The sequence below is a fragment of the Odocoileus virginianus genome, chromosome 24 (assembly GCF_023699985.2).
Source record: "Odocoileus virginianus isolate 20LAN1187 ecotype Illinois chromosome 24, Ovbor_1.2, whole genome shotgun sequence".
NCBI lineage: Eukaryota > Metazoa > Chordata > Mammalia > Artiodactyla > Cervidae > Odocoileus > Odocoileus virginianus.
This window is the reverse complement of record NC_069697.1, coordinates 27,227,095-27,242,303: the sequence shown is the minus strand read 5'-3', so window position 1 is coordinate 27,242,303 and position 15,209 is coordinate 27,227,095. Positions and strand designations below refer to the sequence as shown.

At 37.9% G+C, this 15,209-nt stretch overlaps 1 protein-coding gene across 1 annotated transcript in view; it reads right to left on the bottom strand.

Moving 5' to 3' along the window:
• Nucleotides 1–15,209, bottom strand: part of FAM186A (family with sequence similarity 186 member A) — an 87,964-nt gene that overhangs the window by 41,616 nt on the left and 31,139 nt on the right. The window contains exons 2-3 of the mRNA XM_070454449.1: nt 11,160–11,376; nt 10,048–10,218 (exon numbers count right to left, since the gene is read on the bottom strand). Of these exons, the coding sequence (XP_070310550.1) occupies nt 10,048–10,218; nt 11,160–11,376 (388 nt within the window). The remainder of the gene's footprint in view (nt 1–10,047; nt 10,219–11,159; nt 11,377–15,209) is intronic.

Sequence of the window (15,209 nt, the reverse complement as noted above, 5' to 3'; positions counted from 1 at the left end):
AAGAAATAATGGACAAATGATCCCAAATTTGTGGAAAAACATTAATCTACACATTCAAAAGCTCAGCAAATTCTAAGTGGGATAAACACAGAAAAAGCCATACCTGGAACATCATAGTGAAACTGTTGAAAGCCAGACAAAATAAGAATCTTTAAAGCAAAAAGAGAAAAATGACTCAGCAATCAAAGGAGACTCAGAACAGAGGAACCACAAAAAATTTAGTAGGTTACTTCTTACTGGAAACAATGGAGGCAGAAGTCAGGGAATGATATATTCAAAGTGCTGAAAGAATAATGTGTGTGTGTGTTAGTCGCTCAGTAGTGTCTGACTCTTTGCGACCCCTTGGACTGTAGCCCAGGATCTTCTGTCTACGAAATTCTCCAGGCAAGATTACTGGAGTGGGTTGCCATTTTTTTCCAAGAATTTCATAGCCAGCAAAATTCTTCTTCAAAAATAGCTATGAAACTTGATGCTATATTACTAGAAGGTAATACATCATTCCCTGGAATGACACTCTTTCCAAAGTACACGGATGTACAACTCTCATGCTCTTGTTCAGTCGCTAAATCTGTCTGACTCTGCCAACCCACGAACCACAGCACACCAGCCTTCCCTGTCCTTCACTATCTCCTGGAATTTGCTCAGACTCATATTCATAGGGTCAATCATGCCACCAACCTTCTCATCCTCTGTCACCCCCTTCTCCACCTGCCCTCAGTCTTTCCCAGCATCAGGGTCTTTTCTAGTGAATTGGCTCTTCATATCAGGTGGCCAAAGTATTGGGGCTTCAGCTTCAAAATCAGAACTTCCAACAAATATTCAGGACTGATTTTCTTTAGGATTTGCTGGTTTGATTTTCAGTCCAAGAGACTCTAAACAGTCTTCTCCAGCACCATAATTCGAAAGCATCAATTCCTCGGCGCTCAACCTTCTTTATGATCCAGCTCTCACATCTGTACGTGACTACTGAAAAACCATAGCTTTGACTAGGCAGACCTTTGTCAGCAAAGTGATGTCTTTGCTTTTTAATATGCTGTCTATGTTTGTCATAACTTTGTTTCCAAGGAGAAAACATCTTTTAATTTTGCGGTGTGCAGTCACCATCTGCTGTGATTTTGGAGCCCAAGAAAACAAAATCTGTCACTTTTTTTTTCATTCTTTTTTCATTTTGACATTTTACATTTTCACACAAAGAAATAAAGAGCACTAGTATATGTAGGTAAATAAAAATACAGCGAAAATATTTTTTTTCTTTTTCCTCTCTTAGTTAATTAAAAGACAATCATATAAAACAGTAATTATAAAGCTATATTTTTACTGTTAGGCTTAAATATGTAGTATACATTGTCACCCTGCTTATTTAACTTATATGCAGAGTACATCATGAGAAACGCTGGACTGGAAGAAGCACAAGCTGGAATCAAGATTGCCAGGAGAAATATCAATAACTTCAGATATGCAGATGACACCACCCATATGGCAAAAGAGGAACTAAAAAGCCTCTTGATGAAAGTGAAGGAGGAGAGTGAAAAAGTTGGCTTAAAGCTCAACATCCAGAAAACTAAGATAATGGCATCTGGTCCCATCACTTCATGGGAAATAGATGGGGAAGCAGTGGAAACAGTGTCAGACTTTATTTTGGGGGGCTCCAAAATCATTGCAGATGGTGATTGCAACCATGAAATTACAAGACGATTACTCCCTGGAAGGAAAGTTATGACCAACCTGGATAGCATATTTAAAAGCAGAGACATTACTTTGCCAACAAAGGTCCATCTAGTCAAGGCTATGGTTTTTCCAGTAGTCATGAATGGATGTAAGAGTTGGACTATAAACAAAGCTGAGCGCCAAAGAATTGATGCTTTTGAACAGTGGTGTTGGAGAAGACTCTTGAGAGTCCCTTGGACTGCAAGGAGATCCAACCAGTCCATCCTAAAGGAGATGAGTCCTGGGTGTTCATTGGAAGGACTGATGCTAAAGCTGAAACTCCAATACTTTGGCCACCTCATGCGAAGAGTTGACTCATTGGAAAAGACCCTGATGCTGGGAGAGATTGGGGGCAGGAGGAGAAGGTGACGACAGAGGATAAGATGGCTGGATGGCATCACTGACTTGATGACATGGGTTTGGGTGGACTCCGGGAGTTGGTGATGGACAGGGAGGCCTGGCGTGCTGAGGTTCATGGGGTCACAAAGAGTCGGACACGACTGAGTGACTGAACTGAACTGAACTGATACATGGCAAAGCACAAAGGAGACGAAGAGGGTGGAATTATTGGAGCAAAGATTCTATATTTTGCTGGAATTAAGTTAGTACCCATCTGGAAAAGATTGTGGTAATTTAAGATGTATACTGCAATTCCTATAATTACCACTAAGAAAATGTAATAAAAAGTGGAATTAAAAGGTACACTAGAAAATACCTATTTAACACAGAGGCAAGAAAAGAATAGAAGGAAAAAAAAGATACACGAGAAAATTAGCAGGTATATATCAAGCCATATCAATAATTACATTAAATGTGAATTAATTAAACACATCAGCTAAAAGTCTAGAGTTGGACTATAAAGAAAGCTGAGTGCCAAAGAATTGATGCTTTTCAACTGTAGTGCTGGAGAAGACTCTTGAGAGTCTCTTGGACAGCAAGGAGATCCAACCAGTCAATCCTAAAGGAAATCAGTCCTGAATATTCATTGGAAGGACTGATGCTAAAGCTGAAACTCCAATACTTTGGCCACCTGATGTGAAGAACTGACTCATTTGAAAAGACCCTGATGCTGGGAAAGATTGAGGGTGGGAGGAGAAGGGGACGACAGAGGATGATATGGTTGGTGGCATTACTGACTCAGTGGACATGAGTTTGAGTAAACTCCAGGAGTTGGTGATAGACAGGGAACGCTGTCGTACTGCAGTCCATGGGTTCTCAGAGTCGGACATGACTGAGCGACTGAACTGAACTGAGCTAAAAGTGAGAGATTTTCAGATTATATTTTTTTTAAAAAACCCAGAAGATCCAAATATAAGCAACACATGTTAGATTCAATTATACTAACAATAAGCACAGTAATTGGATGCAATCTCAAAAATGACAGAATGATTTCTGTTTCCAAAGCAAATCATTCAGTATCACAGTAATCCAAGTCTATACAATAACCACTATTGCCGAAGAAGCTGAAGTTGAACGGTTCTATGAAGACCTACAAGACCTTCTAGAACTAACACCAAGAAAAGATGTCCTAGTATTATAGGGGACTGGAATGCAAAAGTAGGAAGTCAAGAGATACCTGGAGTAACAGGTAAGTTTGGCCCTGGAGTACAGAATGAAACAGGGCAACGGCTAACAGAGTTTTGCCAAGAGAGCACACTAGTCATAGCAAACACCCTCTTCCAAAAACAAAAGAGACTGCTCTACACATGGACATCACCAGATGGTCAATAAAGAAATCAGATTGATTATATTCTTTGCAGCCAAAGATGGAGAAGCTCCATACAGTCAGCAAAAACAAGACTGGGATCTCACTATGGCTCAGATCATGAACTCATAATTGCAAAATTCAGACTTAAATTGAAGAAAGTAGAGAAAAAACCACTAGAAAATTCAGATGTGACCTAAATCAAATACTTGTGATTATATACAGAGGATGTGAAAAATAGATTTAAGGGGTTAGATCCAATAGACAGAGTGCCTGAAGAACTATGTATGAAGGTTTATAACATTGTATGGGAGGTGCTGATCAAAACCATCCCCAAGAAAAAGAAATGCGAGAAGGCAAAATAGTTGCCTGAAGAGACCTTATAAATAGCTGAGAAAAGAGAATGAAAGGGAAAGGAGAAAAGGAAAGATATATCCATCTGAACACAGAATTCCGAAGAATAGGAGAGATAAGAAAGTCTTCCTAAGTGGTCAGTGCAAAGAAACAGAAGAAAACAATGGAAGGGAAAGACTAGAGATCTCTTCAAGAAAATTAGAGATACCAAGAGAATATTTCATGCAAAATGGGTACAATAAAGGACAGAAATGGTATGGACCTAACAGAAGCAGAAGATATTAAGAAGAGGTGGCAATAATACACAGAAGAACTGTACAAAAAAAGATCTTAATGACTCAGATAATCACGATGGTGTGATCACTCACCTAGAGCCATATATCTTGGAATGTGAAGTCAAGTGGGCCTTAGGAAGCATCACTATGAACAAAGTTAGCGGAGGTGATGGAATTCCAGCTGAGCTATTTCAAATCCTAAAGATAATGCTGTGAAAGTGCTACACTCAATATACCAGCAAATTTGGAAAGCTCAGCAATGGCCACAGGACTGGGAAAGGTCGGTTTTCACTCCAATCCCAAAGAAAGGAAATGCCAAAGAATGTTCAAACTACTGCACAGTTGCACTCATCTTACACTCTCACAAAGTAATGCTCAAATTCTCCAAGCTAGGCTTCAAGAGTACGTGAACCAAGAACTTCCAGATGTTCAAGCTGGATTTTGAAAAGGAAAAGGGACCAAAGATCAAATTGCCAACGTCTGTTTGATCATTGAAAAAGCAAGAGAATTCCAGGAAAACATCTATTTCTGCTTCATTGACCTCCAAACCCTTTGAATGTGTGGATCACAACAAACTGGGAAATTCTTCAAGAGTTGGGAATTCTAGACCATCTTACTAGCCTCCTGAGAAATCTCTATGAAGGTCAAGAAGCAACAGCTAGAACCAGACATGGAACAATGGACTGGCTCCAAATTGAGAAAGGAGTATGTCAAGACTGTATAATGTCACCCTGTTTCTTTAACTTATATGCAGAGTTCAGTTCAGTTCAGTTCAGTCGCTCAGTTGTGTCTGACTCTTTGTGACCCCATGGACTGCAGCATGCCAGGCCTCCCTGTCTGTCACCAATTTCCGGAGTTTGCTCAAACTCATGTCCATTGAGTTGGTGATGCCATCCAACCATCTCATCCTCTGTCGTCCCCTTCTCTTCCCACCTTCAATCTTTCCCAGCATCAGGGTCTTTTCAAATGAGTCAGCTCTTCGCATCAGGTGGCCAAAGTATTGGAGTGTCAGCTTCAGCATCAGTCCTTCCAATGAATATTCAGCACTGTTTTCCTTTAGAATGGACTGGATTGTTCTCCTTGCAGTCCAAGGGACTCTCAAGAGTCTTCTCCAACACCACAGTTCAAAAACATCAATTCTTTGGCGCTCAGCTTTCTGTATAGTCCAACTCTCACATACAGACATGACTACTGGAAAAACCATAGCTTTGACTAGATGGACCTTTGTTGGCAAAGTAATGTCTCTGCTTTTTAATATGCTGTCTAGGTTGGTCATAACTTTTCTTCCAAGGAGCAAGCGCCTTTTAATTTCACGGCTGCAGTCACCATCTGCAGTGATTTTGGAGCCCCAAAAAACAGTGTCACTGTTTCCACTGTTTCCCCATTTATTTGCCATGAAGTGATGGGACTGGATGCCATGATCTTAGTTTTCTGAAAGTTGAGCTTTAAGCCAACTTTTTCACTCTCTTCTTTCAATTTCATCAAGAGACTCTTTAGTTCTTTTTCACTTTCTACCATAAGGATGGTGTCATCTGCATGTCTGAGGTTATTGATATTTCTCCCAGGAATCTTGATTCCAGCTTGTGTGTCATCCAGCCTAGCATTTCTCATAATGTCCTCCTCATATAAGTTAAATAAGCAGGGTGACAATATACAGCCTTGACGTACTCCTTTCCTGATTTGGAACCAGTCTGTTGTTCTATTTCCAGTTCTAACTGTTGCTTCCTGACCCACATACAGATTTCTCAAAAGGCAGGTATGGTGGTCTGGTATTCCCATCTCTTTCAGAATTTTCCATCTTATGGTGATCCACACAGTCAAAGGCTTTAGCATAGTCAATAAAGCAGAAGTAGATATTTTTCTGGAGCTCTCTTGCTTTTTCAGTGATCCAATGGATGTTGGCAATTTGATCTCTGGTTCCTCTGACTTTTCTAAATCCAGCTTGAACATCTGGAAGTTCATGGTTCTTATACTGTTGAAGCCTGGCTTGGAGAATTTTGAGCATTATTTTACTAGTATGTGAGATGAGTACAATTGTACAGTAGTTTGAGCATTGTTTGGCATTTCCTTTCTTTGGGATTGGAATGAAAACTGACCTTTCCCAGTCCTGTGGCCACTGCTGAGTTTTCCAAATTTGCTGGCATATTGAGTGCAGCACTTTCACAGCATCGTCTTTTAGGATTTGAAATAGCTCAACTGGAATTCCATTACTTCCCCTAGCTTTGTTCATATTGATGCTTCCTAAAGCCCACTTAACTTCACATTCCAGGGCGTCTGGCTCTAGGTGGGTGATCACACCATTGTGATTACCTGGATCATGAAGATCTTTTTTGTATAGTCCTTCTGTGTATTCTTGCCACCTCTTCTTAATATCTTCTGCTTCTGTTAGGTCCATACAATTTCTGTCTTTTATTGAGCCCATCTTTGCATGAAATGTTCCCTTAGTATCTCTAATTTTCTTGAAGAGATCTCTAGTCTTTCCCATTCTATTGTTTTCCTCTATTTCTTTGCATTGCTCACTGAGGAAGGCTTTCTTATCTCTCCTTGCTATTCTTTGGAACTCTGCATTCAAATGGGTACATCTTTCCTTTTCTCCTTTCCCTTTGGCTTCTTTTCTATTCACAGCTATTTGTAAGGCCTCCTCAGACAATCATTTTGCCTTTTTGCATTTCTTTTCCTTGGGGATGGTCTTGATCCCTGCCTCTGTACAATGTTACGAACCTCTATTCATAGTTTTTCAGGCACCCTGTCTAGCAGTTCTAATCCCTTGAATCTAGTTGTTACTTCTACTGTATAGTCATAAGGGACTTGATTTAGGTAATACCTGAATCGTCAAGTGGTTTCCCCCTACTTTCTTCAATTTAACTCTGAATTTGTCTATAAGGAGTTCATGGTCTGTGCCACAGTCAGCTCCTCGTCTTGTTTTTGCTGGTTGTATAGAACTTCTGCATCTTTGGCTGCAGAGAATATAATCAGTCTGATTTCATTATTGACCAGCTGGTGATGTCCATGTGTAGAGTCTTCTCTTGTGCTGTTGGAAGACGGTATTTTCTATGACCAGTGTGTTCTCTTGACAGAACTCTGTTAGACTTTGCCCTGCTTAATTTTGTACTCCAAGGCCAAATTTGCCTGTTACTCCAGGTATTTCTTGACTCCCTTTACTAGACTCCCTTTACTAGAATACTTTTGTATTCTAGTCCCCGATAATGAAAAGGACATCTTTTTGGGTGTTAGCTCTAGAAGATCTTGTAGGTCTTCATAGGACTGTTCAGTTTCAGCTTCTTCAGCATTATTGGTCAGGGCATAAACTTGGATTAATGTGATATTGAATAGTTTGCCTTGGAAACAAACAGAGATCATTCTGTAATATGCAGAGTACATCATATGAAATGCTGGGCTGGATGAAGCACAAGGTGGAATCAAGATTGCTGGGAGAAATATCAATAACCTCAGATATACAGATGACACCACCCTTACGGCAGAAAGCTACGAGGAACTAAAGAGCCTCTTGATGAAAATGAAAGAGGAGAGTGAAAAAATTGGCTTAAAACTCAGTCTTCAAAAATGAAGGTCATGGCATCTGGTCCCATCAGTCAAAGCTGTGGTTTTTCTGTAGTCATGGCAAATAGATGGGGAAACAATTTAAACAGTGCCAGATTTTATTTTATCAGGTTCCAAAATCACTGCAGATGGTGGCTGCAGTGATGAAATTAAATGATGCTTGCTCCTTGGAAAGAAAGCTATGGCAAACCTAGACAGCATTTTAAAAAGCAGAGACCTTACTTTACTGACAAAGGTCCATCTAGTCAAAGCTATGGTTTTTCCGTAGTCATGTATGGATGTGAGAGTTGAACCAAAAGAAACCTGAACACTGAAGAATTGATGCTTTTGAACTATGGTGTTGGAGAAGACTCTTGAGAGTCCCTCTGATTGCAAGGAGACCAAACCAGTCCATCCTAAAGGAAATCAGTCCTGAATATTCATTGGAAGGACTGATGCTGGAGTTGAAGCTCCAGTACTTTGGCCACCTGATGTAAAGAACTGACTCTTTAGAAAAGACCCTGTTGCTGCAAAAGATTGAAGGCAGGAGGAGAAGGGGTGACAACAGAAGATGAGATGATTGGATGGCATCAGCAACTCAATGGACATGAGTTTGAGCAAGCTCCAGGAGTAGGTGATGGGCAGGGAAGCCTGGTGTGCTATAGTCCATGGGGTTTCAAAGAGTCGGACATGACTAAATATCTGAACTGAACAATAACCACAGGGGACCTAGAGAGACTATACAAATGTCAAACAAAATAGACTTTAAGGCAAAGAAAAAGAAATGGATCTAGTGACAACAAAGGACATTTTATAAAAATAAAATCATCCATTCATCAGGAAGCTCCACAGTTATAATCATATGTGTACCTAACAACCGAGTCTTAAAATACAAGAAGCAGATAACTGACAGAATTAAAGATAAATAACAATAATAGTTGCAAAATTCAATATCCCACTCTCAATGGATAGATCTAAATAGAAAATCAGTGAATACATACATACATATATATATATATATATATATATGACTAGAACAATATAAACAAACTGTAAAACACTCTACCTGACAACAATGTAGTGTATACTCTTTTCAACAACACATGGAATGCTTTACAGAATAGGTCATATGCTAGGCTATAAAACAAGTCCCAGTACATTTAAAAGGATTAAAATAATACAAAGTATGTTCCAAATTGCAGTATGCTAGATAGATGGATAGATAAAATATTTGGTTCTGTTTTCAGAGTTGAACCCTGACTGATAAAGCTTCTTATCGCAACACTAAAACCATGATCCATATAAGGAAAAAAAAAAGATAAACTGATGGAACTTCATCAAAATTAAACACTTTTGGGTTTCAAAGCACCATTAAGAAAATGAAAAGACAAGCCACAGACTGGGAGAAAATATTTGCAAATTATTTTTCTGAAAAAGGACTTGTATCCAGAATATCTAAGGAGCTCTTAAAACTCAGTAATGAAAATGGGTAAGTATTTGAATAGATATTTCATCAGAGAAGATATAGGAATGAAAGCATGTGAAAAAGTACTCAACATCATTAGTCAGGGAAATGTAAATTAAAGCCACAGTGAGAAAACACTTCACACCTATTAGGAAAGCTATAATAAAAAAGACAGAAACTAACACAACATTGTAAAGCAATTATACTAAAAAAAAAAAAAGACAATAACTAGTGTTGTTGAAAATGTGAAGTACGTGGAACCCTAATACATTGCTGATGAAAACTGAAATGGTGTTGTCAGTTGGGAAGTCAGCTAATAATTTCTTTAAAAGTCAAATGTATGTTTACCAGCAATAGATAAATAAATGACATAGAAATTCTCCTCCTAGGTATCTCCAAAAAGAAATAAAAATTTATGTTCATACAAAAACATACATGTGCATTCATAGTGGCATTATTCAAAAAAAAAGAAAAAGTGGGAGCAACGTGTGCATTCATAGTGGCATTATTCAAAAAAATGAAAAAGTGGGAGCAATGCAAATGAATTGGTAAATGGATAAACAAGGTTTGGTATATGCAAACAACGGTGTACAATTGGCACTAGAAAGGAAGAAACTATAATACATTCTGTAACACAGCTGAACCTCAAAAACATTATGCTAAATGAAAGAAACCAGACATAAAAGACTATGTGAAATATGATTCCATTTTATGAAATATCCAAGAAACGCAAATTTATTGAGAGAAAAAATAGATTATTGATTGTCTGGGGCTAAAGGTAAGAATGAGAATTGACTGCAAATGGGCCTGAGGGATCTTTTGTGAATCATAAAATGTTCTAAAGTTAGACTGTGGTGATAGTTGCACAACTCTAAATGTATTAAAAGCCATTGAATTATACAACTATTGTGGGTAGACTTCATGGTATGTAAATTATACCTCAATAAAGCTGGTTTTTAGAAAAAGTAAAATCTATATCCAATGTCTTAGAGCACTGTTACCTGTTTTTTTCTTTTGTTTCTTCTTTTCTTCAAGCAAATATGTACTAATTCTGCTTAGTATCTTGATATTGTTCTCAATAGCTTTGAATGTTTCTGGTAACATCTCCATTTGTGCTAAACAGTGATGGTGTTCTTCAATATCAATTGCAGTAATCTCAGACAAATTGACATCTTGAAGAGAGTAAAATAAATTACTTTTGTGCAGAAAAATAATTATAACCATATAAGCTTACAATATTGCCTACCTAGTCAATATTGTAGTATTGGGAAATACAGATATCTTATACTTATTTCTATTCTGAGGCTTTTCTCTGTGAAGAAATGAAAAAAGAAAAGACTTGGAATAGAAGACCGAATAGTAAATCTTGGCATGAAAATATGCTTAAAATACAGTTAAAATGTGTCTAATTGGTTTAATTCCCTGATATCAGGGATAAAGAGCTAAAATGTGAATATATGCCTTAATACTGGGGATTAAAACCCCAATTAACTCCCTTGGTAAGTTTTCTAGTATTTCATAACCCCTGTTATATGAGATTTCTTGTAACTAAACAAAATTTCTCTTTTTTGTATTCTTAGTTTATTCATTCTTTCACTCAACTAGAGTCTCCTCTGTCATATATTGTTCTAGATGCTGAAGACACAGCATTGAATAAAACAAATTCCCTGACTTTATTACTATTTATATTCTAGGGAAAGGAAAGAAACAAAACTTTTAAAAAATATTAATTATTAATTATAAAGTATGCCAGATGATAAGAAAAGCTATAGACAAAAATAAAGAATTATAAAGAATAACAGTCAATGCCAGGGTGTAGAGAATGGGGATGGTCAGAGAACACCTCATTTTAAAGTGAGGTGTAAGCAGAGAATGAACCATGTGGCTACCTGGTAGAAAATGTTCCAGGCAAGGGACTAGGAAGCATTGAGACAGTGGGCAGGAGCATGCTAAGTGAGCAAACTTGTTTTCCTTATTTTATTCTTCCTGAAACAGAGAGCAACTGTTTAACCATCTTAGCCTTTCCTTCTTTAATCTTCTAATCCTTCAACTTTTACTTATAATTCTGTTCTGTAGGTTTTTCATTAACTTTAAATCACTTCTGGAAACTTACTCCATTCTTCCAACCAGGCCAGAATGTAGGCAAGAGTCTTGTTTTTAATTTCAGCAGTCTTAGCACAAGCAGTTATTTTCTCCAGCAAACTTCCTTTCTGTTTCTTATGTTCTATAAAGGATGTTTTCCTTTCAGCATGCATATTCTCCTCCATAGTATAGCAATTTATTATACGCTTCACATTTTGCATTATGTCTGTCAGCTGCATATTAAGATGCTATAAGAATAAGAAGGGGGATTATAATAATAAATCCTGTTTGACAATAAGATTTGATCAGCTTTCTTCCTAGAATGTCAGTGATAGTACTATAAAGCTCTCTAATCAAAGGCTTTTTAATTCTAATTTTTCTATAAGTCTAAGATTTTCCTCTTAATTTTTTTTTCTCTGACTTCATCCTAGAATTTCTATGATATAATGAAAAGAATATTTGGTTTGAAACCATATCTGGATTCTAACTCTAGCTTCCTCCTTAAAATGACTTTTAGTGGACTTCCCTGGTGATCCAGTGGTTAAGAATCTGCCTGCCAATGTAGGGGACATGGGTTTGATCCCTGGTCTGGGAATATTCCACATGCCATAGGACAGTAAGCCCATACACCACTACTGAAGTTCCCTCTCTGTAGAGCCCATGCTCCACAAGAGAAGCCACCTCAATGAGAAGCCTGAAACTAGAGAATAGCCCTCCTTTTGCTGCAACTAGAGAAAGCCCTCACAGCAACGAAGACCCAGCACAGCTGAAAAATAAGTTAAAAATGTTTTTAAAAAGGTAACTCTTTAAAAAATTATTTTCTACAATCATGACTCATCTATAAAATAATGGAGATTCTAAGTTCACGGTTGGTCTGAAACATGTAGCATGCGTGAAATGCCTTATAGACTGTGGCTGCTATAAACAAACTAATTAAAGGAAGTTACTTTTTAAAAAATTAACCCTTACACCTGGAAAGCAGCTATTGGAATATTCCACAATATGACTTTTATTTCATTATTTCCCCTCCTCAAGAATCTATCAGTAAATTTCTTCTGTTCATCACTTTATCCTAGTAGTTCTCAATGGGGGTAATTACTGCCTCATATATGGCATTTAGAAATTTATGGGACTTCCTGGTGGTACAGTGGATAGGAATCTGCCGCCTTATGCAGGGGACATGGGTTCGATGTTGGGTCCAGGAAGAGTCCACATGCAGATCAACTAACCTCATGCACCACAGCTACTGAGCCCCTACTCCAGAGCCCTGGAACTGCAACTACTGAACCCGGGTTCTACAATCACTGAAGCCCGTGCTCCTAGAGCCCTTGCTCGGCCACAAGAGAAGCCTGAGCGCTGCAACCAAGAGTAGACCCTGCTCACACAACTGGAGAAAGCCCACATAAAGCAACAAAGACCCAGGGCAGCCAAAAAAAAAAAAAAAGAGAGAGAGAGAGGTAAACTTCCCTGGTGGTTCAGTGGTTAAGAATCTGCATTGCAATGCAAGAGACACCAGTGCAATCCCTGGTCCCAGAAGATCACACATGCTGCAGAGCAACTAAGCCCTCGAGCCTTCTACTGAGCCACTGCTCTAGAGCCCCCGAGTTGCGATTACAGAACCTATGTGCTGCACTACTGAAGCCTGCACGCCTGGAGCCCCTGCCCTACAAGAAGAGAAGCCACTGCAATGAGAAGCCCACACACTGCAACAGAGAGTAGAACCCCCATCCCACCACCGCAACTAGAGAAAGCCCATGCACAGCAATGAAGACCCGCCATAGCCAAAAAATAAAGATAAATATATAAGCTTAAAAAAAAAAGGTCATAATGTCTGCCAAAGAAAAGAAGCACTTTCGGTTGTAACAATAAATGGAAGGGAAGACATTGTACTTAGTAAAGGGTGCTAAGTTGTGCCAGCCCACCCTGTGTGCAATGGACAGTACACATATTTAACAATTGGCTCATCCTGCATAAATTTTCACTGTCCAATGGGATATTCACATAGGTTACATAAAATCTGTTTATAATTATCTGAGCCTAGAAACTTACTCTTTTTAAAGTATAAATGAAAAGTAAGTTCTTACCAAGTTTAATTGCTTACTGAAATTTCCAGGAATGCAAATATTATGCAAATCAAAGGAAAATGTTCTTTAGGATTTCTCCAATAAAATTTCACCATTCACCAATAAAATGTTCACCACAGTACCAACCAGCAACGCACTGTTGCTAATAGTATGTAGTGTCACTGCAATAAACCTGCATTTGTTTCAGCCTATATTCATAGCTTTCATATTTATTTTAATTCTGCATAAAGATGCAAGCCTCTGCTACATCTTTGTAATGTCTTCTAGTGAAGTTTGACTTAGAATTTACACATTGAAATGCATATTATTAAATTTAGCACTTTTATTTACCTTCATATATTAATTTTTTAAAGTATGAGAATAGATATTTTATCTAGGAAGTTCACTTCAGAGGAACAAAAGGGAAGTTAAAAATATTTTAAAAGGGCACAGTAAATCTGATAGATGGAGAACAACTGTTCCATCTTTTCCAAATTTATCAATTACTTTCTCAATTTGACTTCAGATAAACCTAACTTCCTCTACACTCCTTACAATAGCAGTGAGATTTGGATTTTGCAAGCCAAATCGCCACGCCAAAAGTGTAATCAAATGTTAGGTGCTAAAATTACTGCAGTCATAAATAGAGAATGCAGTTGCAGTAAGTTAAGTCAGAAATACAAGAGAGCAGAGACAAAGTTTGACAAGCCAAGTGATGAAGAATAACATTACAAACTAACACATAACATAGTGATTAAGGAAAAAGTATTACCAACTTCTCATATATTCTCCCACAGAATGGAAAAGAATTCTTTTCAATTCATTCTTTGTGGTCAGAATTACCCTCATACCAAGATGGATAAAGATATTGCAAAAAGGAAAAAAACCCACTACAGATCAACATCTCTATAAATTTTGTTGCAAAAATCCTCAACAAAATACTAAATAGAATTAGCACCATATTAATAGAATTATAAATCCCACAATCACGTGGGATTTATTCCAGGTATACAAAAATTGTTCAACATGTGAAAATCAATGAATGAAATACACCAAATTAACAAAATGAAGGGAAAATCATATGATCATCTCAACTGATACAGAAAAAGCATGAGACAAAAGTCAACACCCTTTCATGATGAAAGCTCTTAGCAAAGCAGGTGTAAAGGGAAAATATAATATAATAAATGTCAATATAATAAATGTCATATATGACAAGCCCACAGCTAACATCATACTGAAAGGTGAAAATCTGAAAGTTATTCCTTTAAGATTAGGAACAAGTAAGGGGTTCCAACTCTCATCTGTTCTATTCAACATATTACTGGAAGTCCTAGCCAGAGTAATTCGGGAGAAAAATAAATTTGAAAAAATCAAAATTGGAAAAGAAAAGAAAATATTTGTTTGTAGATGATATGATCTTATATGTTGAAAACTCTAAAGCTCACACACACACACACACACACACACACACACACACACACCCCATACCTGTTAGGAGAAATAAATAAATTCAGCAAAGTTGCAGGATACAAAATCACACACACACACACACACACACACACACACAAATCACACACACAAAAAAAACATGTTTAATTTTCTGGGACTTCCCTGATGGTACAGTAGTTGAGAATCCACCTTGCAATGCAAGGACATGCATTTGATCACTGGTCAGGGAGCTAAGATCCCACATGACACTGAGCAACCTAGCCTATGGCCCGCAGTAACTGAGCCTGCACGCTCTGCAGCCCACATGCCACAACTAGAAAGTCCATGCACTACAACAAGAGATTCTACATGGCACAACAAAGATCCTGCAAAACTAAGACTTGATGCAGCCTAATAAATAAATAGATATGTTTAATTTTTTTTTCCATTTATTAGTTGGAGGCTAATTACTTTACATCATTGCAGTGGTTTTTGTCATACATTGAAATGAATTAGCAATGGATTTACATGTGTTCCCCATCCCAGTCCCCCCTCCCACCTCCCTCTCCACCCGATCCCTCTGGGTC